The 22,638-nt window shown below is 45.6% G+C and overlaps 1 protein-coding gene across 1 annotated transcript; it reads left to right on the top strand.

Annotated features, from left to right (window-relative positions):
- Positions 1-17,744: 17,744 nt before the first annotated feature.
- On the top strand, positions 17,745-22,319 carry LOC136487761 (cationic amino acid transporter 6, chloroplastic-like). Its single transcript, XM_066484864.1, has 5 exons — positions 17,745-18,232; positions 19,349-19,571; positions 20,321-20,672; positions 21,031-21,262; positions 21,518-22,319. The coding sequence occupies exons 1-5, from the start codon at positions 17,797-17,799 to the stop codon at positions 22,093-22,095; spliced, it is 1,821 nt and encodes a 606-aa protein (XP_066340961.1). The 5' UTR covers positions 17,745-17,796; the 3' UTR covers positions 22,096-22,319.
- The last annotated feature ends 319 nt before the right edge of the window (positions 22,320-22,638 follow it).

The raw sequence follows: 22,638 nt of genomic DNA, 5'->3' as shown, positions 1-22,638 counted from the left end.
GACTTTTTCCTTCGACCATAGAGTCTTCAATAAAAGTTTAAGGAAAAGTATTAATATATATATATATGTGTTGGTCACGTGATTACTTATATATATGAGCAACAAAAGAAATTGTGAATATATGAATATATTTATATAACGTACTTTGAGGATCTCTTCAGGAGTTCTTTTTGCGTACGCCATGATGAACTCGCAAACATAATATCCGTAGTAGTTGTTCCCCTGTTCTTGCCTCACTTTTACAAGAAAAAAGATCCGGTGAATTAAAAGCATGCATGGTGTTAATTGAATTATATATATATATATATATATATATATATATATATATATATATATATATATATATATATATATATATATATATATATATATATATATATATATATGTAGCTAGTACTTACTTTGTGTGCGATTACATCCAGTGGCGCTTTGCAATGATTCATGTGGTGTTCCTCAATGAAACTTTTCCAAACACTGCGTCCAATAAAATAAAAAATTAATTTGACCTTTAATAATTGTTGCAGTTAAGAGATCGAGGTATATATAGTTGCTAGAGAGACCAAATTATCCTTGGATAATATCTATCATGTCTTGGTACTATGTTTGCTCTTTTTCTTAACGAGTCTAAGAAGCTCAACCGACTATTGGCCATATCGATGACCATCAATATCCAGTGATTGCTGCATATGTTTTTATACACAAATATGATTGACATTAACTAGAGTATATATATGGGAGATAGCTTAGCTAGTAAGCAAATAATTGAACAAATGTCCATATGATCGACATTAATTATTTAACACTCACTTGAAGTTGTAGGGGAAGAGTATGTTCTTGTTTTGTTGGTTCACTAAGAACCTCATGAGATTTTTCTCGAGTTCAGCTTTCCATTGAGGCGGGGTTAGGGTGTTTGAATACGACATTTGGATCAACGAAACCAACGTCATTATCCATTCTCTTTCTGAGTTCTGTCATCTCATATCTGCATATATAAAAATATAGTGTGTGGATATATAATTTATATATATACATGTAGCTTTATATATATATACACTTTAATAGTAGAAAATAATCACACTTACAGACAATAGATGCTAATGAGACTTTTGTCGAGAGAGTCCAGGTGGCATAGTTGGTGCAATTCTACAAACTCGACATATATAACGTCATCGCCACGGAAGTAATGTTGGTTTCTAACTCTAACAGGAACAAAGGCATCTCCCCGTTCACACGCCGCCATGTACCACTTGTTTAGCAGGTACATTTGTGTACCCAGTTCACCTAAGGCCTCAGGGTTGTATAGACTCTTTCCATGTTCAAATTTCTTCCCAGGATCCACTTTCGGAGCAGATGGTCCTTCAACGAGCACTTGGGCAAGGTCCAAACCAGTTTCCTCGTAAAACCGAGCCAGCTCCTCAAAATCGACGTCTAAGTCTAAGTTTGAACCATATTCATTACGAACGACAAGAGGGGGGACTGATTGTTGCGATTGTTGTCCGAGTTGTGCAACACCTTTCCTTGGTCTAGTCTTTTTCTGTGCCGCCTCAAATGACTTGGTGAGAGAGTGGTCGTAGTCCGATTTTGGCATGGTCTTTTGAGATTTCCGCTTTTTCTGGTCCACCTTCTTTCTTAGAAGATCTGGAGGTAGGTAGAAGTATGGTTTCTCCGGGTTCTCCCTCGCTTCTCGTTGCTTTTTCACTTTTTCGAAGAAACTGTCCACATCTTTTTGTACTGCAACATTTAATTCCTTTTCACTTTTCTCGTAAGACAGTTTTTGAGGAATAACTGGATTAGATGAGGCTTTCTTCTTTAATGGATGGTGGGCCAACGGCTTCATTTGCGGGGCGGACCTCTTAGGAGCTGGCTTCTTCTTAGTCATCAAGGGAGGCGGGGAAGCCGTTGGAGACCTCCTTGGAGGCGTTGGAGACCTCCTTGGAGGTGGCGACGGTGGCGGCATTGCCACCTGATTTCCCGGAGCACTATGATGATCTAGAGATTGGATAATTGGACTTAGGTTGGCGGAGACCCTGCTGTGTGAGCACAAAAAAGAAAATTAGGTATAAGAAATTATTATTTTTAATCATGCATGTCAATAGAAAATTAGTGAAAAAAAATTTGTTCACTTTTGTCCGCACCTATTGTCTGCCAATTGAGGAAGCGGCGGTGGACTAGAGACCCCAGAAATAATGATGTAGCGCTTGCGCCATAGTATGAATGTCTTCTCTGCTTCTCCTAGAGTCTTCTCCCCATCATCTCCTGGAATGTCAAGAGCCAGATCACTAAAACCTTTGTTAACTCTATCCATTGAGATGCTAACATATCCAGGTGGTATTATTGCCCCATGGATTCTTGGTGTCTTGGTAGGATCTGGAGGAGAAAAAACACTGAGAGCCACCATGATTGTGGCATTCTCTTTTGGAATATGTAGCTCACATGATGTAAACGGTGCAGTGATGTCATTCACAGGGAAACGTAGCATTGCGTCATCTTGATTTGGCAACTCCGTGGAAGCACAGCTGCTTTACAACTGATTAGGGGGGCTAATATTAATGTTGATTCCTGGATCTGATGCCTGCCTTTGGGCACTCATTGCTATTTGCACTTGCTTTATGATTTTGTCCTGCATTCTAGCTTGCATGTTTTTTTAGCGTTCTTGTGCTTGAAGCAATGCCTCCCGTGACTCACGAACATATTCCTCCAACCTGTTGATCCGCGCTGCTTCCTCATCCTTCCTTCTCTGACGGCTTCTGTAGGTATCTCTATCGTTAGGGAAACCATGCTCCCAAGAAATGTTCTGTCCTAAACCTCTTGTTCGGCCACTGTGTTCAGCAGTCCCGATGGCATACGTCAGTTCATCCTTCTCTCTATTGGGCCTGAACGCACCAATAGCTTTAGCTTGTAGAGCATAAGATAATCTTTGTGTTGCTCTTTCGAGTTTTGAGCCATGAACCAGCTTCCCGGTCTCTAGGTCCAGTCTTCCCCCATGAGCAAAAAACCAATTCTTCGCGCGTTTGGGCCAATTGAGTGATTCTGGTGTGATACCCTTGGCAAGAATGTCCGCTTCCATTTTTTCCCACTTGGGAATGGCAGTCGCGTAGCCACCAGATCCCATGCCATGGTGGTATACCTTATGTCGGGCATTCTCTTGGTTCCTTCTCACCCGTTTCTCACCCTCTTCCGATGTCTTGTACTGTACAAAATCATTCTAGTAGGCCCTCAACTTCATGAGCGGGCCCCTAGTATTGAAATTGGGCGTTAGGTTCTTCTTGACGTATTTCGTGTATAGGGATTTCTTCCAAGTCTGGAATTGTGTGGCCATCTTCTTCATAGCCCACTTTCGAACTAGCTTCTTCAATCCATCATTGTTGATATCATCATAATCATCTGCTTGCAACATGAAATGTTGAAGGATATCATCCCAAATTAAATTCTTATCAAGATCAGAGACAAAACTAACATGAGGCTCGTTGATATTTTGCTTCCATTCACGGGCACTGATCAGAAGTCTGTCCCTTACAAGGTACCCACAGTGTTGCACGAATTTCCTTGCATGTGGACCAAGTGGTTCGCCTGTCTCGATATTGAATTCCGATATTATGTAGCGCCCCTCCAATGGCTTTTTCGGGCCTCGAATATTTTTGCTTTTCGCCGTTGTGGTCGTTGATCAAGAGGGCTACATATAAAAAAAGAATAAATAAATATCATGTGTACACATAATAGATGATAGATATTCAAATATATATATACAATATTCAAATATATATATAAATATATATACCTCGCCAGTATTTTCTTGCACAATATTTTCTTGGTTATCTTCAAGAGCCGGGTATTGACTCCCGTCATCTACATCCTACTGGTCACCATCGGCAAATTGAGTGCCGGTGTTGATAATATTCATCATTTCTTCATCCATGTTGTCTCTCGGGGCAGCCATCTAGCTTTTACTCCACTAGATATATCTATAAAAAATAAAACATGTTTCAATAAATAACCATCCGTACTAGTTGACCTTGCTTACGTGATCATCTCGGCGAGCATTTCTCCACCGGACGGCACCGTACTTGGCCAAGGAAGAGCTCCGATTCTACAAGGAAGGGAACGCGGTCTTCCACGACCGTTGCCGCTCTCCCTCATAGAATCAAAGCTCCTCCTTGACGTCCGTTACCGCTCGGCAGAGAACATGCTCGCCGAGATGAACACGGTCCGCAAGTTCAACTAGTACGGATTTTCTATAATTTTCTAACTATTTTCTAAGTTTTTCATTTCATGGAAAATTTAATTCTAAAAAATAAAAGGCATGATTTCTAAGTATTTCATTTCATAGAAAAATAATTCTAAGTGACCTGCTCGATATCGGCGAGCTCGCGGGCGATTAGGTTGCCGAGGATAGTAACATTTGTAGATGACATTTGTAGGTCTAAAGTTATCAAATATCCATCAAATTATAGCTCAAAAACATGTTTCAATAAATAACCATCCTTACTAGTTGACCTTGCTTACGTGATCATCTCGGCGAGCATTTCTCCACCGGACGGCACCGTACTTGGCCAAGGAAGAGATTCGATTCTACGAGGAAGGGAACACGGTCTTCCACGACCGTTGCCGCTCTCCCTCGTAGAATCAAAGCTCCTCCTTGACGTCCGTTACCGCTCGGCAGAGAACATGCTCGCCGAACTGAACACGGTCCGCAAGTTCAACTAGTACGAATTTTCTACAATTTTCTAACTATTTTCTAAGTTTTTCATTTCATAAAAAGTTAAAATAAAATGTTTAGTCGCGGAGTCCATAGAAACAACCATATTTTGACCTAGCAACGCATTGTCAATTGTCATTGCGTTGCATTGCACCCCGGACCGGACTCCGGACAATAAAATACTATGGTCGATCGATGTCGTTCTTTGTCGTACAGTCGCACGGCGACGGCCGACGAACCCGTAACCACCAAATCTGTCAGGCCGGCTGTTTGGGCGTATCATCAAAAGAGAACGAAACCGCAGCAACGCAACGAAATCTGTCAGGCCGGCTGTTCGGGCTTCGATTCTATGAGCGAAGTGCACAAGACAGCAACGCAACCGCAAAACCATGACAGGCAGAGCTGAACGACGACTGACGCCTGCCTGGCGATCCCGATGGAAACGAGACGCAATGCACCGCACCGCACCGCAGCCGCGTGGAGTCGGCAGCACGAGTTCTCCGCCGTCCCGCATGTCGCGTTTTTAAGTGTTACAGAAACTCAAACATACAATGCTACTAGCAGCCACATACAAGAAAAACTAATTACAATATAAAATCTTTCCTTGGTTTGGTATGCAGCACGTCCGAATGAGGGAAGCACATACAAGAGAAGGCTCGGCCGCGCTCTGGTGAGGCAGCGCGCATGGGGAAGGCTCGGGCGAGCTCCGGTGAGGCAGCACGGGGAAGGCTCGGTCGCCCTCCGGTGAGGCAGCGCGCGCGGGGAAGGCTCGGGCGAGCTCCGGTGAGGCAGCGCGGGGAAGGCTCGGCGCGCTCCGGTGAGCACGAGCGAGGTGGGGGCCGGGGACGAGGACGGCGCGCGCTCCAGCGAGGACAAGAGAGGCGCGCTGGCCGGCCGGAGAAGAAGCGCGTTGGCCGGCCGGAGAAGAGGCGCGCTGACGAGGCGAGGCTAGGGTGGTCGCCTGGGAGCGGCGGCACTGCTGGATCGATCTGGTGGAGAAGATGAGGCGACGGCGTGGCAGAGACAGAGAGGAAGAGAACTAGGGCGTGGTTTATAAAGGGATACATTTAGTCCCGGTTGGAGCTACCAACCGGGACTAAAGACCCTTTAGTCCCGGGCTATTATTAGAACCGGGACTAAAGGTCTGAGCTTTAGTCCCAGGTGTACCCACGACCCAAGAGTAAAGGGCATTTGGGCGGGCCACGAAAACTGCAGCTCCACCTTTAGTCCCGGGTGGTTTATCCACCCAGGAGTAAAGGGGGATCTGTCCCGGGTCGTGGATACACCCGAGACTAAAGCTCCACCTTTAGTCCCGGGTGGTTGATCATCCGGGAGTAAAGGGGGAGCTGCAGTTGGCTTTCTCCAATTACCATAAGTTTTTTCCTTTTTTTATATATTTCTTTTATATAAATATGCAGAGAGTTATTAATTGCCTAATAAATAAAATATTATTCAAAAAAATTATAAAAAAAATTCTTGGACTTGGTTTTGCATTATTATACACAACAAAAATTTGTAAACTAAACTCTTTTATTTTACTGTATAAATATTTGACATAGTGTAAATAATAATTACAATTTACACCATGCAAAAATATACTACTTAATTAAAATCATTAAAACTATTGTTTTTCGACAGGAAATTAGTTTTCATATCTTATTAACGTTCATCATTTGATTTTTCATCACACATTCTCCACGAGAAATCCACCGTCTAGCAGAAAATTCATTTAAACCGTAGAAAATATGAAAACACGACAAAAAATCTAAAGTCACAATTATTACATAATAGGTCTAATACATCACTATATATATCAAGCGGGCATAGTAGTGAACTTCTTCTTAACATATATCCCTTGGTTATGATCGCGCCGTAACCATGGAGTGTCCTCATTATTTAGCTGGATGCTTGAGTCTTTGTTCACTGTGAAGGGTGGAATTCGATCATCCTTTTCATAATCTTCTGATATGTCTGACTTGTCTTCAATTCCAACGATGTTTCTTCTCCCTGCAAGAACTATGTGGCGCTTTGGCTCATTGATTGGGTCGTTGTTGTTTTTCCCTCTCTTCGGTTTTGTAGACATGTCCTTGACATAGAACACCTGATTCACATCCTTGGCAAGGACGAACGGTTCGTCTTTGTACCCAATATTGTTGAGGTCCATGATTGTCATTCCATACTGGTTGTCGACTGCTACCCCGCCTCCAGTCACCTTTACCCATTGGCACCTGAACAAAGGTACCTTAAACGTAGGTGCATAGTTTAGTTCCCATATCTCCTCTATGCGGCCATAATATGTTTGCTTATTTCCATTAGGGTCGGTGGCATCTATGCGAACACCACTGTTTTGGTTGGTGCTCCTTTTATCTTGGGCTAGTGTGTAAAATGTATTCCCATTTATCTCGTACCCTTTGTATGTGAGGATATGCCACGATGGCTGCCTAGCCAACAAATAAACTTGCTCATCAATACTCTCATCACCCTAACATTCTTTTCGCAACCAGTCGCTGAAAGTTTCCATGTGCTGACGCGTAATCCAAGCTTCAGACTTCCCTTGAAACTCGGGTCGAAGCAACTCTTTATGTGTCTCGATATATGGATCCACCAAAGAGGAGTTTTGCAGAACTATGTAGTGTGCTTTATTAAAATAATTGTCCTGCATACCAATATATGGTTTCTTCCCTAGTGTTCCCTTTCCACTTAGTCTCCCCTCGTATCACGATTCAGGAACACCAATCGGGTCAAGGTCGGGAATAAAGTCAACACAAAACTCAATGACCTCCTCTGTTCCCTAGCCCTTGGCGATGCTTCCTTTTGGTCGAGCACGGTTGTGAACATATTTCTTTAGGACTCCCATAAACCTCTCAAAGGGGAACATGTTGTGCAGGAACACAGGACCGAGAATGCTAATCTCCTTGACCAGGTGAACTAGGAGGTGTGTTATGATATTAAAGAAGGAAGGAGGGAACACCAACTCAAAGCTGACAAGACATTGAACCACATCATTCTGTAGTTTAGCTAGATCCATTGGATCGATTGCCTTCTAAGAAATTGCATTGAGGAATGTACATAGCTTCACGGTGGCTAAACGTACATTTGGAGGTAGAATTCCTCTTAATGCAACGGGAAGCAATTGTGTCATGAGCACGTGGCAGTCATGTGACTTTAAGTTTAGGAATTTCTTCTCTGGCACATTTATTATACCCTTTATATTCGAGGAGAATCTAGATAGTACCTTGATGCTTGCTAGGCATTCAAGCATGCTTTCCTTCTCTTCTTTGCTAAGAGTGTAGCTGGCAGGACTTAAGTAATGGCGTCCATCATCTGTCTTCTCTGGATGCAGGTTGTCTCATTGTTTCAAACATCGCAGGTCCTGTCATGCTTCAAGTGTGTCCTTAGGGTTCCCATACAGACCCATGAAGCCTAGCAGGTTCACACAAACATTCTTCGTCAGGTGCATCACATCGATCGCGCTACGGACCTCTAGGACTTGCCAATAGGGTAGCTCCCAAAATATGGACTTCTTCTTTCACATGGGTGCATGACCATCGGCGTCGTTCAGAACAGGTTTGCTGCCATGTGCCTTTCCAAATACTACTTTCACATCCTTGACCATATTGAGTACATCCTCTCCAGTTCGGTTGCCCGGCTTGGTTTGATGGTCTGCCTTACCTTTAAAATGCTTGCCTTTCTTTCTTATGGGGTGATTCGTAGGAAGAAATCGACGATTGCCAAGGTACACGACCTTTCGACATTTTTTCAAGAATATACCTTTAATGTCATCGAAACAGTGCGTGCATGCATTATATCCCTTGTTTGATTGTCCTGAAAGATTACTTAGAGCAGGCCAATCATTGATTGTTACAAACAACAATGCTCGCAGGTCAAAGTGCTCCTGTTTGTGCTCATCCCACACACGTACACCTGGTCTGTTCCACAAAAGTAGAAGTTCTTCAACTAGTGGCCTTAGGTACACATCGATGTCGTTGCCAGGTTGCCTTGGGCCTTGGATGAGCACTGGCATCATAATAAACTTACGCTTCATGCATAACCAGGGAGGAAGGTTGTAGATACATAGAGTAACAGGCCAAGTGCTATGACTACTGCTCTGCTCCCCGAAAAGATTCATACCATCCATACTTAAAGCAAACTTTAAGTTTCTTGCGTCATTTGCAAACTCCAGAAATTCTCTATCGATTGCTCTCCACTGGGACCCATCAGCAGGGTGTCTCAACATATTGTCTACCTTACGGTCTTCTTTGTGCCATCGCAACAACTTTGCATGGTCTTTGTTTCTGAACAGACATTTCAAGTGTGGTATTATAGGAGCATACCACATAATCTTGGTAGGGATTTTCTTCGTGGGACGTTCGCCCTCAACATCACCAGGGTCATCTCGCCTGATCTTATACCGCGATGCATGACATACCGAGCATGCATCTAACTTCTCGTACTCCTCGCCACGGTAGAGGATGCAGTCATTAGGACATGCATGTATCTTCTAGATTTCTAATCCTAAAGGGCAGACTACCTGTTTTGCTTCGTACGTAGTGGCGAGCAATTCGTTATCCTTCAGAAGCATCTTCTTTTGGATTTTCAGTAACTCCCCAAATCCCTTGTCAGATACACCATTCTTTGTCTTCCATTGCAGCAATTCCAGTGTGGTGCCTAACTTTTTCTATCCCGCATCACAAGTTGGGTATAGCAATTTCTTGTGATCCTCTAGCATGCGCTCGAACTTGATCTTCTCCTTTTCACTTTCGCATTCTCTTTATGCGTCATGAATGGCCTGACCAAGATCATCAGCGGGCTCATCTTCTGCCACTACCTCTTCTTCAGCTTCCCCCATTGCAGTATTATTGAAGGCACCATATTCAGCAATAATGTCATCATTGTCCCATTGTTCTTCTTCACCTTCTTCCATTACAATCCCGGTTTCTCCGTGCTTTGTCCAACAAATATAGTTTGGCATGAAACCCGACTTCAACAAGTGTGAATGAAGACTCCTTGAGCTAGCATATTCCTTCAAATTCTTACATATGGCACATGGGCAGCACATGAAACCATCGCGTTTGTTTGCCTCGGCCACACGTAAGAAAGAATGCACGCCCTCAATGAACTCTTGGGAGCGGCGATCAGCATTGTACATCCAATGCCGTCTCATCTGCATTACATGACATACATACCATATTAAAACCTAGAACATAATTAGTTAATTATACGACATGCATGCCACCACACAATGTATTAATTTATGAAAGTCTCGCTACAATGTAGACAATCCCAACTACCACTAAAAAACTAAAGCTAAAATGCACTTCAGCAGCATAAGGATTTCGCGACCAATCCCAACTAAAACAGACAGATCATGCGTTTGTTCAACATCTATGGGCTTCTTCCACAGGATCACTGCCTCATCAGCCGCCGTAACCGCCTGTGCAAGAGAGTTTTGCACGTGTTCAACATACTCTTGCTCCCAGTACCAGCCTGAACATCCAGTGCCATCCCACTGAAATTAAAACAAAAAACTAGAACTTTAATCACAATCATCATGAAAATAAGTATAAATTAACCATAATCATTAAATGCAACAAAATAACTCACATTGTGATCTGGACACTTATAGAAGATACGGCCCTTGTTGGGACACTCCTTCTTCACCCGGTACTCTATCACAATCTTCTCCTCACACTTGCCGCATGCAATGAGAGGGGGTCCGGCCTCAGTCGCTTTGTAACCCGATGAGAGGCCGAGGACCCGGAAGCAGTTGTCATCTACTCTATATACTCATTTTTAATATAATATAAATTTCTCAATTTATAAACAAATAAAATTAAAAAAAACTCTAAAATTCTCTATATCTCTAAAGCATGAAGTGTGCTATGCATGCTAGAAATGAAAGCTCAATACTAGTTTTGAATAACTACTTTAACCTTCCTTCATCCAAATATACAAACTTTAAAGTGATTTTGAGCTTAAATGGCTTACAAATAATAAAAAAATCTACCATAAAAAAATCACATATATCTAGTCCACAAAATGAAATAAGCTACTGATGAAACATGAGAGTATAAAGTTGGTAACCTTTAGAACCAAAGAATCGATGGAGGAATGGAAGAAATCTTGTGATCACCGGTGATGAGGAAGAAGAGAGGCCGGCGATGAAGCAAGAACACTGAGCTCGAAGTGGCTCGGGCTCGGGGAGGAACAAGGGGTATATAGGAGGGGACCTTTAGTCCCGGTTGTAGACAGAAACCGGGACTAAAGGTCCCTTTCTAGTCCCGGACGGAGCCTCCAGCCGGGAGTAGACTTTTACTCCCGGTTGGAGGGACCAACTGGGAGTAAAAGTGAACCTTTAGTCCCGGTTGGTAGCTCCAACCGGGACTAAAGGCCCCCTCCAGCAAAAGCCTGACGCAGTAGCCGTTGGGCAGGGACCTTTAGTCCCGGTTGGAGCTACCAACTGGGACTAAAGGTTTCTCTAGTCCCGGGCGCGAAAAATACCGGGACTACAGCCAAATTTCGAAGTGGATCAAAAGTCGTTTCTCTACTAGTGTTAGTCATAGAATATATTTTTATAATAAATTTATTGGAAGACATAAATATTAATATTATTTGTTATAAACTTGGTCAAACTTGAAATACTTTGACCGGCACGGATGTCATAATTGCATTCTTTTCTGGACAGAGCGAGTACCTCCTTGTCAAGCAGTGGGACCGTCCGCTAGCATGCATGGTAGACGCACATCAAGCACCACATGTCCGCATTATCAGAGCCCGGAAATTATGTTTCCACTAATCTTTTATACCGGTATAAAAGCATCTCCAAGAGTCAGTTCACACTCTAATCATTATTTGAAGAACTATTTGAATAAAAATAGCTATCTACACATTTTCACACTCTAACAATTTCTCCATATCTTGTGCGCACTCTAAAGAGCTAGTCTCATATTTCATCTTTGACTAGCGAGAAATCGAGAATTATTGGGGGAATGCCCTAAACACGTTGCCCCCGTCCTTACCTTCGGCCAAAAGTCGAACCCTCAGTAGTCTCCAGTTGTAGCTGACGAGCCAACCCCGGCTAAACTCGTGGCGAATTTACTCGACTGCGTTACAAGAGAGGGCACCTCGCTGGCCCTTTGGGCAAGGGTATAGTGGACCTTATATGTTTGCAGTCTATAGTGTCGCCCTAACGGTTGACGTGGTCAGGGAAGGTCACGGGAGAGCCAATCTCGCAACAAGGCGCCTATTCCGGATTATTTTTTATGGCAATTTACTCCAGAATTTATTGCATCGTCCCCTTGTCCTTTAGGTCTAACCCTCACTTTACTTACCCTGTGGGGCACCCTCGGCCTCCTCCATACTAACTCTTAGCGAGGGTAGGAGGCCAAGTGAAGCCCCCACAAGAATATAGGATGACTATATTTTAAGAGTTAATAAAAGAAACTGTGGAGTGTATTTTTTTCACCAAAAATTATATCCCCATTAATTATGGAGGATATTAAGATTAAAGAACTCAATTCTAAGTCTTACATAGGCGGGATTTGTCCACTCAACCTTAGGATAATTTTTTGAGGCAGTGGTCAATACGCCTACCTTAGTAAATAAAATCCTAAGTTTTCTAAAATCATTTTTGTAGTAGTTAGGCTAGCTCCAACTCCTTCTGACAAAACACTGTAACAACTCTATCCACCTCCTAGAAAGGAGCCATTTTGCAAACCAAAGAGAATAAACTGAAAAGAAAAGGAGCCGATAGAGTCCACACGTGCCTTCACTGACTCCAACTCCGTGCTATATTGCCGCTATAGAGATGGAGTGCGAACCCCCTAGTTTAACCAAATGAGCCCTTAGGGCGTCCGTAGTGGCACTAGCTGCATACTGCAGCTTATGTGGAGGTGAGAGACAAAAGCAAAAACTATTTTATACATTCTTATTGTTCTATGTGGTATTAGACCTACATGCTCTTCTCTTGTATTCTTGAGCTACGTAAAATAGATTGGCTATTTACTCGTCCTAGTGACTACTCTCTCCTGCTTTTTTCCTATCCATATGTCAGATTGCAGTCAGTTAGCTGCTGGGACGACCTTATTAGTCTAAGTAAATAGTTAACACAACATTATGTAGCAGATACTATACATCGATACATATCCCTAGATTCTATTACCGAAAGGCGACGCTTGATAACATTCCCAAATGATTTTTTTATTGGCTTTTATCATATGATAGTACAATTGTTTGTGCGCTACGAATATCGAGGACGAATTTTCTTTTCTATAGTGAAATGATTGAAAGCTTTCATAGAGTTCAGATGATCACTCTCTTTCTTATCACTACATTGGCTCGAAATTTGTTTATGCATTCCTAAGGTCTTTTGGCCTACTACTAATATGCATATATACGCTGCAACTTGTTGACAGGAGTATATTAAAACCTGTTGCGCATGGGGTTCTTGATCAAAGAACCAATCTTATTCAAACGAAAAGAGGTGTCCGAAAGTGTGAAAAGGAGAGCACGAGTCGAGATGGATGGATGAATGAAAATCGGCCGGGGTCACATGAATAATGCTAGTGGAGACGGTTACGTAGGTTAACAATAGGACTCAACTTGCACCTTTTCTTCATCCAATCATCAAGAGCCTGATATACACTTATCTAGTATATCCGTACTGCTACCTTCTTTTCTCCGTGATTTGAATCCAACTTGTAGAATTTGTGTCGAATGATTCGTCCTTGCAATTTGACCAACCAATGGCTAAAAAGCACATGAATACTGCCCTACGTACATGCCTTCCTCACCTCCTTTGACTGGAACTCGGTCTCGTGGCCACAAACTTAAGTATGTTCACCTAACCACTTATAATGCGTTTGTAAGCCTTATGACTTTGGTTTGTACTATGACTATGAATTGTGCACCATTTTCGGATGGTAGCGGCTAAAACCTTATTCCATTATCTAAAAATACATTTGTTAAATTATCTTGTCACATTTATTCTTAGATCTCGACTAGAACGAGACTAGATTAAATGTAGCCACTAGGGCCATAAAACATCACTAGCTGCCATCAGCCCGTCACACGTGTGCTTGTGTATGAGGGCGTCCCCAACAACATTTCTAAATCGCCAGCAGCCATGAAGACTAAAAATAATTAAAAAAAATAAAAAAAGCAGATACCAGGAACATGTGAGTGCTTGTTTAGTTTCCAACCAAATTCCAAAAAAAGTGCTACAGTAGCCATCACATCGAATCTTGCGATACGTGCATGGAGCATTAAATATAGACGAAAAAAAACTAATTGCACAGTTTGGTTGGAAATTGCGAGACGAACGTTCTAAGCCTAATTAGTCCATAATTGAACATTAATTGCCAAATAATAACAAAAGTACCACCGTAGCCAAATCCCCAAAATTCGCGAAATAAACGCAGCCCGAGTGACTCGGAAAACTTTGGGAGATGTGTGAGCTGAGCGCTTGCGTCGGCGCTAGCTAGATGGGTTTTCTGGTTCTCTCTCATTGTGATTGGACAGGTGCTGCTTCTGGCTAGCAAACTTGTCAGCCGTTGGGGACGCCCTGACAGAAGTTACTACTGATGCGCAAAAAGGATATCAGATTATCAATCCCCGCATTATCCCTATCAGGTAAAATCCTATATAGCGACTGAATATCGGACATTTAATCGCTCTCAGCAATAAAAGCAAAGACAGGAACCCGTGATATGTATTTCACTATTTAGATCTACTCGTGGTAATAGTTATCTAACTATAGCTATTAGTAATAGTTACCTAGCTACCTATTAATTATTAACATGAACTATTTAGATTCACCTGCTAATAGGTGGTCGGCTAGTTGAATGGGGTATATATTGGCACACCTCCAACAATTAATAATGAGCTAACTGATGGAAACTTCTCACCACCTAATAGTTGATAGGTCTATTAGCATTTAGCAGGTCTGTTTGGGCCCTCACCTGCTAATTTACACTACTACAGAATGCTTTTGCGCGGCGGTCGTTTTTGCTTTTCCGCGGCGGGCAAAGGCGTCCGCCGCGGCGAGAAGGTCACGGTAAATCGTGGCCTTGCCGCGGCGGGCACCTTTGCCCGCCGCGGTTAATCGTTTTACCACGGCGGGCAACTAAGAATGTCCGCCACGGTAAATCATTCCGAAAAAACAAAAAAAAGAGAAAAAACCCTGGACGGGCCCGCCGAGCCCATCCACAGGCTCGTCGAGCCCATCCAGGGCTGCAGCGCCGTCGTCGCCCCCGCCGGACGATCCACCACCGGATCCGGTCGATCCACCCCTGGATCCGCCACCAGGAGGAGCGACGCCGCCGGATCTGGACCCGCCGTGGCCCGATCTGCAAAGAGGAGAGAGGGACGAGTGAGGGAGATTGAAGAGAGGAAGAGGGAGACGGCCGGGGATCTGGACCTCCTCGACCTCCGGATCTAGACCTCTGTCTACGAACCTCGAAGGAGAGAAGCCGCCGCCACCTTGCGCCGGAAACCACCGTGGATCCGGGCTGGCACCACCTTCTTGCGCAGCCGTGAAACCACGCCATGACCGCCTCCTTGCGTTTCCCCCGTCGTGGATCCGCGCCGTGGGGGCCTCCCCCGCTGACGAGGGAGGGAGAGTGGAAGAGAAGGAGGGAGCGTCTGAGCTCCGAGGGACGCCACCGCGTGCGAGCTCGGAGGGCCACCGCCGCGCGAGCACCCGGGAGCCGCCGTCGCGGGGTGGCGCACGGCGGAGGGAAGAGAGGAGGAGGCGTGCGGTCGCATGAGTCGGGGATGAGAGAGGGAGGCGGCTGGGGATGTGGAGTGAGGCTAGGGTTCACAAGTGAAGTGTCACTTATATACGAGCCCAGTAGAAAAGCTGAGATGGGCTTCTTCTGGGCTGAGAGTTTGGGCCTTATTTTTTAAAGCGGGCTTTATAAAATGCCCGCCACGGTAAATCGATTTACCGTGGCGGGCTTCTTAAGACGCCCGCCACGGTTAATAGGGTATTTTTCGTGGCGGGCATCTTAAGACGCCCGCCACGGTAAATTAATTTACTGTGACGGACAAAAGAGCCTGTCACGGTAAATAAAAAATGCCCGCCTCGGTAAATCGCGGGATTAACCGTGGCGGGCTAAAATGGACGCCCGCCTCGGAGGCCATCGGGGGGTGTCGCGGTTAATCGTTTGTGTAGTAGTGTTAGTTGTTAACCAAAAACTTTACTACTAGACCTTTTTTTTTGCGACTCAATGGCTTCTATTAATCACAGAATAGAAGGATTACAATCTTTGGTCAACAGATGGAGAACACAGGGCGGGGCTGATTGCCACTCACCCACCCTAGTGTTATCTGAGACCTGCTTAGCCAACACATGAGCTACGTGGTTACAGGATCTATTGGCATACACCAAAGTGAAAGCAAGAAAAACAGCACTACGATCTCTGATCCCTCTGATGATTGGCGCAATGCACGATCTTTGGTTATCTCCCATCTTCCATAAATTCACTAGTTCGTCCTGACTCGACCCACCTGCCTTACTTAACAGGGCCTCTGGACGTGAGCCAAAAAATAATCTTAGTTTGAGTCTGGCTTAAAATATTTCTTAAACAAAAACAGAGGACGGTCTGCCCCGTTCCGAAACCAAAAAAATGAGGCCCAAAACTCTCTGTGGAATGTTACTGGGCACAAATTTTAGGCTAAACTAATTTCTTTTAAGAGTCTAGACTAGTACACAAAATGCTTAGGTCTAACTATCACCATTAATAAATCCAAATGAGCCCTTATTGTAATCTAACATGACATTAATGGACGCATGATATTTGAGAATAAGTAGGAGTGTATGAGCTGTTACCCAGTGGATATTGGTGAATTTTCTCCATCCATATTAGCTAAAGCAACTTAAGTTTGATCAAATATAAAAACATAAATACTTATGATAGAGAAATATATCAATAGATTAATCATGAATAAATTATCATGATACACCAACTTAGTGTCACAAATGTTTATATTCTTCTCTATACGGTTGATAAAATTTATGACAATTTGACTTAGAATAAATCTAGAATTACATTTGTTTTGAGATAGAGGTATTACTTTGGAGCTAGAATTGCATTTGCTTTGAGATAGAGGTAGTATTCCATCTATCCACAAAAGGCCGTGCTTCTTATATTTCAATGAGTCAAACAATTTAAAGTTTGACCAAAGATATATAAAAAGTACTAATATTTATAATACAAACAAAGTACCATTAAATTAATTAATTATAAAATATATTTGTATAGAAAATCTAGTTTAAGATATGAATAAATACTATTCTTTATAAACTTAGTTAAAGTTAAAATAGGTTCACTTGCATAAATTCTATAGTTGCATCATTTAGTGGACCGAGGGAGTGCTTTGAGCTTGGATACGGTTTCTGTCATAGACATCTCGTAAGTGACAAGATTCTCGCACAGCTTATAAAAACGTCACAGCTTTAATTTTGTAATGAGAAATCTCTCTGTGTTCAGCTTGGTTGGTTGGAGGCATGAGCAACATGCGCGATAAAAAAATGCTTACCTATTCTTCAACAGGTGCTTACCTAAGGTCTCAAGAGATTTAAACCATTTTCATCTTGTTTTCCTTTTTTTTATCAGATCTTGTTTTCTTTTAAAAAAGAAGAACACTACGACCGTCCCAAATATAAACGTGTTTTTGTCTATAGATCTTGACAAACAGTACAACGTCCACATATATTAATCAGAAAGATACAATTATTCACAAATTTAGCTTATGCTGAAATTTAGTTTATACTGATGTTTATGCTGAAATATTGTGAGAGAAAAATACCGTTTCATGACTAAAAAGTAGCTCAAGCGAACATGGTGATTATATCCGGATGGAGCAGTACATTTTTTTAGAACACTACTGCATTTACTGTTTTTGTTTTCCAAAAAAACTGCATTTACTGTTTTATTTACCCGATGTGCTTTCCAGCCAGCCACACCCACACGAGAAACCCCCGCGCCCTCCGCTTCTTTAAATACCGCAGCAGCAGCCTCCACCTCCACTCCCCACTCTCCTCGCCTCCTCTCGTCCCGTTCCCCCGAATCCCGGAGAAACCCCCGCGCGCCGCCGCCATGGACAAGGCCGCGCTGGTGGCGGCGGTGAACACCGACGACGGCGGCGAGCCGGGCGCCGGCGGGGGCTCGTCGTTCTCGGGGCTGCGCGCGTACGGGCGGGCGCTGGCGCAGACGCCGCAGCGCCTGGCGCGGCGCGCGTGCGCCGCGACGGCGCCGGGCGAGGAGATGAGCCGCGTCCGCGCACGTTCCGGCCCGCGGATGGCGCGCGCGCTGCGGTGGTGGGATCTCGTGGGGCTGGGGCTGGGCGGCATGGTCGGCGCCGGGGTGTTCGTGACCACGGGCCGCGCCGCGCGGCTCTACGCGGGGCCCGGGGTCGTGGTTTCCTACGCCATTGCGGGGCTCTGCGCGCTGCTCTCCGCCTTCTGCTACACCGAGTTCGCCGTCGACATGCCCGTCGCCGGCGGCGCCTTCAGCTACCTCCGCGTCACCTTCGGTGAGTGACCACTACGCCACTACCGCCGCCGCTGCGCAGCCAAAGATGGCGACTTTCGGCGATGTCGTACTCGCCGGAATTAAAAACCTTGGCTGGCCTTTGGCATTTCTCGATCAATCGACTGGGAGTTTTTGTTTTTTATAGTCGCTCGATTTCGTCTCGGTTCGATCCTGTTCGTGCGATTTACGGCATTGGGGACCGAGACTGACGACATACGCTGGACTGATCATACGTCAGTTGGGAAGGATGGTTTTGTTTCTCATTAAATATTTGATGGTTATCTCAGCCAAGTGCATACGTGCTCTCTGCTCTGCTTTCAGCTCGTCAAGTTGCCAAATAAAAACTACTCCTACATATACAAGTATTCATGTGTATCAGCAGTGTATGAGTGAAGCCACCTTAAAGTATCCTTGATCTGTCCCTGTTGATTCTTTGGATGTCTCTTCTCTTTTTTTTTAAAAAAAAAACTATACTAGTAATTTTCTATCTATGACACTGTATACTACCTCCTGTCTTAGAATAAATGCATTTCTAGTTAGACAAACGCTTGTCTAGATACATAGCTAGAAATATTTTTATTTTGCGATGGAGGGAGTATTTGATTATTGACACTGTTTTCGGTTCTTTCTCTTCAGAGTTTCTCTACATTTATAGAATCTAATAAGGAAGCACAACATTCTGTAGACCAAAATTTTCCCCTTCAGATTTCAGAAACACCAGCAGCATGAACAACAGAGGAAAAAGTTAGATTGCGACTCAACAATTTCTATGAGTGACTCACACAAACATCCATATCCAAATAATGCTGGAGCCTGGAGGTCCCTTTCAGCAATCTTCAGCGGGAGGTTCGCCCTTTTGGTCCCTCTTCATGGGACCTGGATTTTCGTCCAAGAAGAGCTAGATGCATCCATATATGCCACTCGTTTTCCAGAACCACCATGAAAACTGCCCTGTGCTTTGGATGCCACCCCCACTCTCTGCACTCCGTCCATGTAGCAACAATGGACAGCGACTGCTAATACTACAGCAGTATATTTGTGCATCATGCATGTTCTTCAGTTCAGTCCATGAGACCATGACCATGAACCTATGTGGTTTGCCATGGTTGGCATGCAGGGGAGTTCGCGGCGTTCCTGACGGGCGCGAACCTGATCATGGAGTACGTCTTCTCCAACGCCGCCGTGGCGCGCAGCTTCACGGCGTACCTGGGCACGGCGGTCGGCGTGGACGCGCCCAGCAAGTGGCGGATCCCCGTGCCGGGCCTGCCCGAGGGGTTCAACCAGATGGACCTCGTCGCCGTCGGCGTCATCCTCCTGCTCTCCGTCTGCATCTGCTACAGGTCCGTTACTATGTTGACTACTGTTACTTGTATAGTCAGAGGTCAATGCCTGTGTGTCATTTTCATTTAAATTTATCTTTTCTCTCAAAAAATTATTTTGGTAGGAAAACGTTGCTTTGTCTTTATAGATAGAGGTTTTGCCTACAAGTGTCATTCTACTTGTCTTTTCTGTTGGTTCTCAGTCGTGTCTGTTGTGCACTTGCTGTCACAACTTTTGGCCATATCAGGGTCCTTTCCTGCAGAGAGTCCAAACTTCAGTTCAAATATTTTAGTATCCATTATGGACAATTTGATCCAAATTTTCCATTTTTACAATATAAAAATATCCTTTTCGTCCAAATTTTCATCGCCTGATCGGTGTAGGTGCATCTGGTGGTCTTGTTGCTGATTTCATTGCTTGCTCTGCTCTGTTCTGATCTGCCACCAGTTGTGATCTTGTTCAGAGCAAGCGGAACCGATTCACATCTCCAGTTCTATCTGTTCTGGAAAATTTTAATATTCTGTCATCAGAAAGGAAAGAATCTTGTCTATCATCCTTTCTGGCATGATGCAAAGTTTTTTTAAAAAAAATCTGTAGTGGCAATGCAAAGCAAAGTTTTTTTTCCCGGAAGCATCATCATCCTTATCAAAAATAAAAAATTCGACAAATAGTTTCGTCGTAGACGGTTTTGCCAACCATTTCCAGATTTCCTGCTGAGTGCTAACTGCTGACCATCGACGAATTCCTCCTTTCCCATGGTCGGGCGCAGCACTAAGGAGAGCTCGGTGGTGAACCTGGTGCTGACGGGGGTGCACGTGGCGTTCATCCTCTTCATCATCGTGATGGGGTTCGCGCACGGCGACGCGCGCAACCTGAGCCGCCCCGCCGACCCGGCCCACAATCCCGGCGGCTTCTTCCCGCACGGCGCGGCGGGCGTGTTCAACGGCGCGGCCGCGGTGTACCTGAGCTACATCGGCTACGACGCCGTGTCCACCATGGCCGAGGAGGTGGAGCGGCCCGACCGCGACATCCCCGCCGGCGTCTCCGGCTCCGTCGTCCTCGTCACCGCGCTCTACTGCCTCATGGCCGCCTCCATGTCCATGCTCCTCCCCTACGACGCGGTACGTCAGTATGCTCACCTTGCCTGCGTGTCATCCCTGACGTACTACTGTTCAAGTCCCAAGTGACAGAGGACATGAGGTCGGCAGCCACAGTGACAGTGCCGCCACAGTGACAGTGCCACTGGCCTCCACACTTTTGGGGATGTTGGTCGTGCGATCTGGGACGAATCTGCTCTGCTGTCCCAATCGCAATCGCAGAGGACGTCCTGCAACTTTCTGGGATTGAAAGAACCAAAAAAAAAAGCATCTTGGAATTTCACTATTCTGCTTTCCTAGTGGACATACTGGAGACATGTACTGACATGGACTTGTGGCTGATTTCTCACCTGGTTTCGGATGCTGTTTTCCTGTCGTGCAGATCGACCCGGAGGCGCCGTTCTCGGGGGCGTTCAAGGGGCGGGAGGGGATGGCGTGGGTGTCCAACGTCATCGGCGCCGGCGCCAGCCTCGGCATCCTCACGTCGCTGATGGTGGCCATGCTGGGGCAGGCCCGGTACCTGTGCGTCATCGGCCGCTCCGGCGTCGTGCCCGCCTGGCTCGCCAGGGTCGACCCCCGCACCGCCACCCCCGTCAACGCCTCCGCCTTCCTCGGTGCGTACTGCACGCCTCCTTCCTTCCCTGCCTCTGCCCTGTCAGTCAATGCCTCGGGCTTCTCGTGAGCAGAGGCGACAGCCGACAGCGGCGAGCAGCCGCGGGTCTCCCGTCCCGGCTCCCGTGATGAAGCGAACAGGACACGGGTTTCTGGGTCCCGTGTCGTCGTCGTCGTATGTGACTAGATGGAAACGAGTCACATGAATCGAAGCGCCCTGCTTTGACGGCCGCTGAGGGTTGACAATGTCCATGCAGGCCTGCTGACGGCGGCGCTGGCGCTGTTCACGGAGCTGGACGTGCTCCTGAAACTCGTCTCCATCGGCACGCTCTTCGTCTTCTACATGGTGGCCAACGCCGTCGTGTACCGCCGCTACGTGGGCGACCCCTGCCCCGGCTCCGCACACCAGAGGAGGGCGTGGCCGGCGCTGGCGTTCATCGGGGCCTTCTCCCTGATCGCGCTCTCCTTCACGCTGCTGTGGCAGTTCGCGCCGGGGGGCGCCGCCAAGTTCGGGCTCCTGTCTGGGACCGCGGTGGCCGCCGTCGCCGCGGTCGCCGCGTTCCAGGCGCTGGTGCCGCAGGCGCGCGAGCCCGAGCTGTGGGGCGTGCCCGGGATGCCCTGGGTGCCCGCCGCGTCCGTCTTCCTCAACGTCTTCCTGCTCGGCTCGCTGGACCGCCCGTCGTACGCCCGGTTCGGCGTCTTCTCCGCCGCCGCCGTGCTGGTCTACGTGCTCTACAGCGTGCACGCCAGCTACGACGCCGAGGAGGGCGGTGTGGCTGACGGAGGAGGAGGCGGCGGCGGTGACAAGCTACAGGACCAAGGGTGCGAGGTGTAGCACGGTGGCTGACGTAGGCAGACAGCTCAGGCGCCTTGATCTACCTTTTGCTTTGTTTGTTATTAGATGTTTTTAATAGGTTTTTACGACTAATTATTGTCGAGTTAGTGCTGATGAATGTCTGACATCCTTGAGAAAGAAAAACAACTTGAAGGAAATAGAGAGAGAAATGACAAGCGGCTCATTCACAGCTGCAGACAGCAAAACACTGTTGAAAAAGCAAAAGAAGAGTTGCAGCGCTGAAAAAAATGAGCATCCGAACGATCTGATTCCTTTCCTATTATTACGGGATGGATTAAAAAACAAAAATCGCGCAATCCTGCTTATCCGATAGACAACACACAGTTGGTGTCTGTAGATTTACCATAGAAATGTTTTCACGATATAAACAAGTAATTCAGTTTTGCAATATCATGACTCGGCCAAAAATGTCGCTCCACACCTGAAATTTCTAAGCAAGAGTTCCAAACTAATATTAAGGTCTCATTTGTCACAACTCCACTTCACCAGTGGAGCCATTATTTTTGTCTTCAGCTTAAAACG

This window comes from Miscanthus floridulus, chromosome 10 (genome assembly GCF_019320115.1).
Source record: "Miscanthus floridulus cultivar M001 chromosome 10, ASM1932011v1, whole genome shotgun sequence".
Taxonomy (NCBI): domain Eukaryota; kingdom Viridiplantae; phylum Streptophyta; class Magnoliopsida; order Poales; family Poaceae; genus Miscanthus; species Miscanthus floridulus.
This window is presented reverse-complemented; position numbering and strand designations above follow the sequence as displayed.

Coding starts and splice junctions, on each gene's coding strand:
- LOC136487761 (XM_066484864.1), top strand. CDS start 17,797: ATGGACAAGGCCGCGCTGGTGGCGGCGGTGAACACCGACGACGGCGGC. Junction 18,233..19,348: donor CTACCTCCGCGTCACCTTCG/GTGAGTGACCAC, acceptor GTTGGCATGCAG/GGGAGTTCGCGGCGTTCCTG. Junction 20,673..21,030: donor TGCTCCTCCCCTACGACGCG/GTACGTCAGTAT, acceptor CCTGTCGTGCAG/ATCGACCCGGAGGCGCCGTT.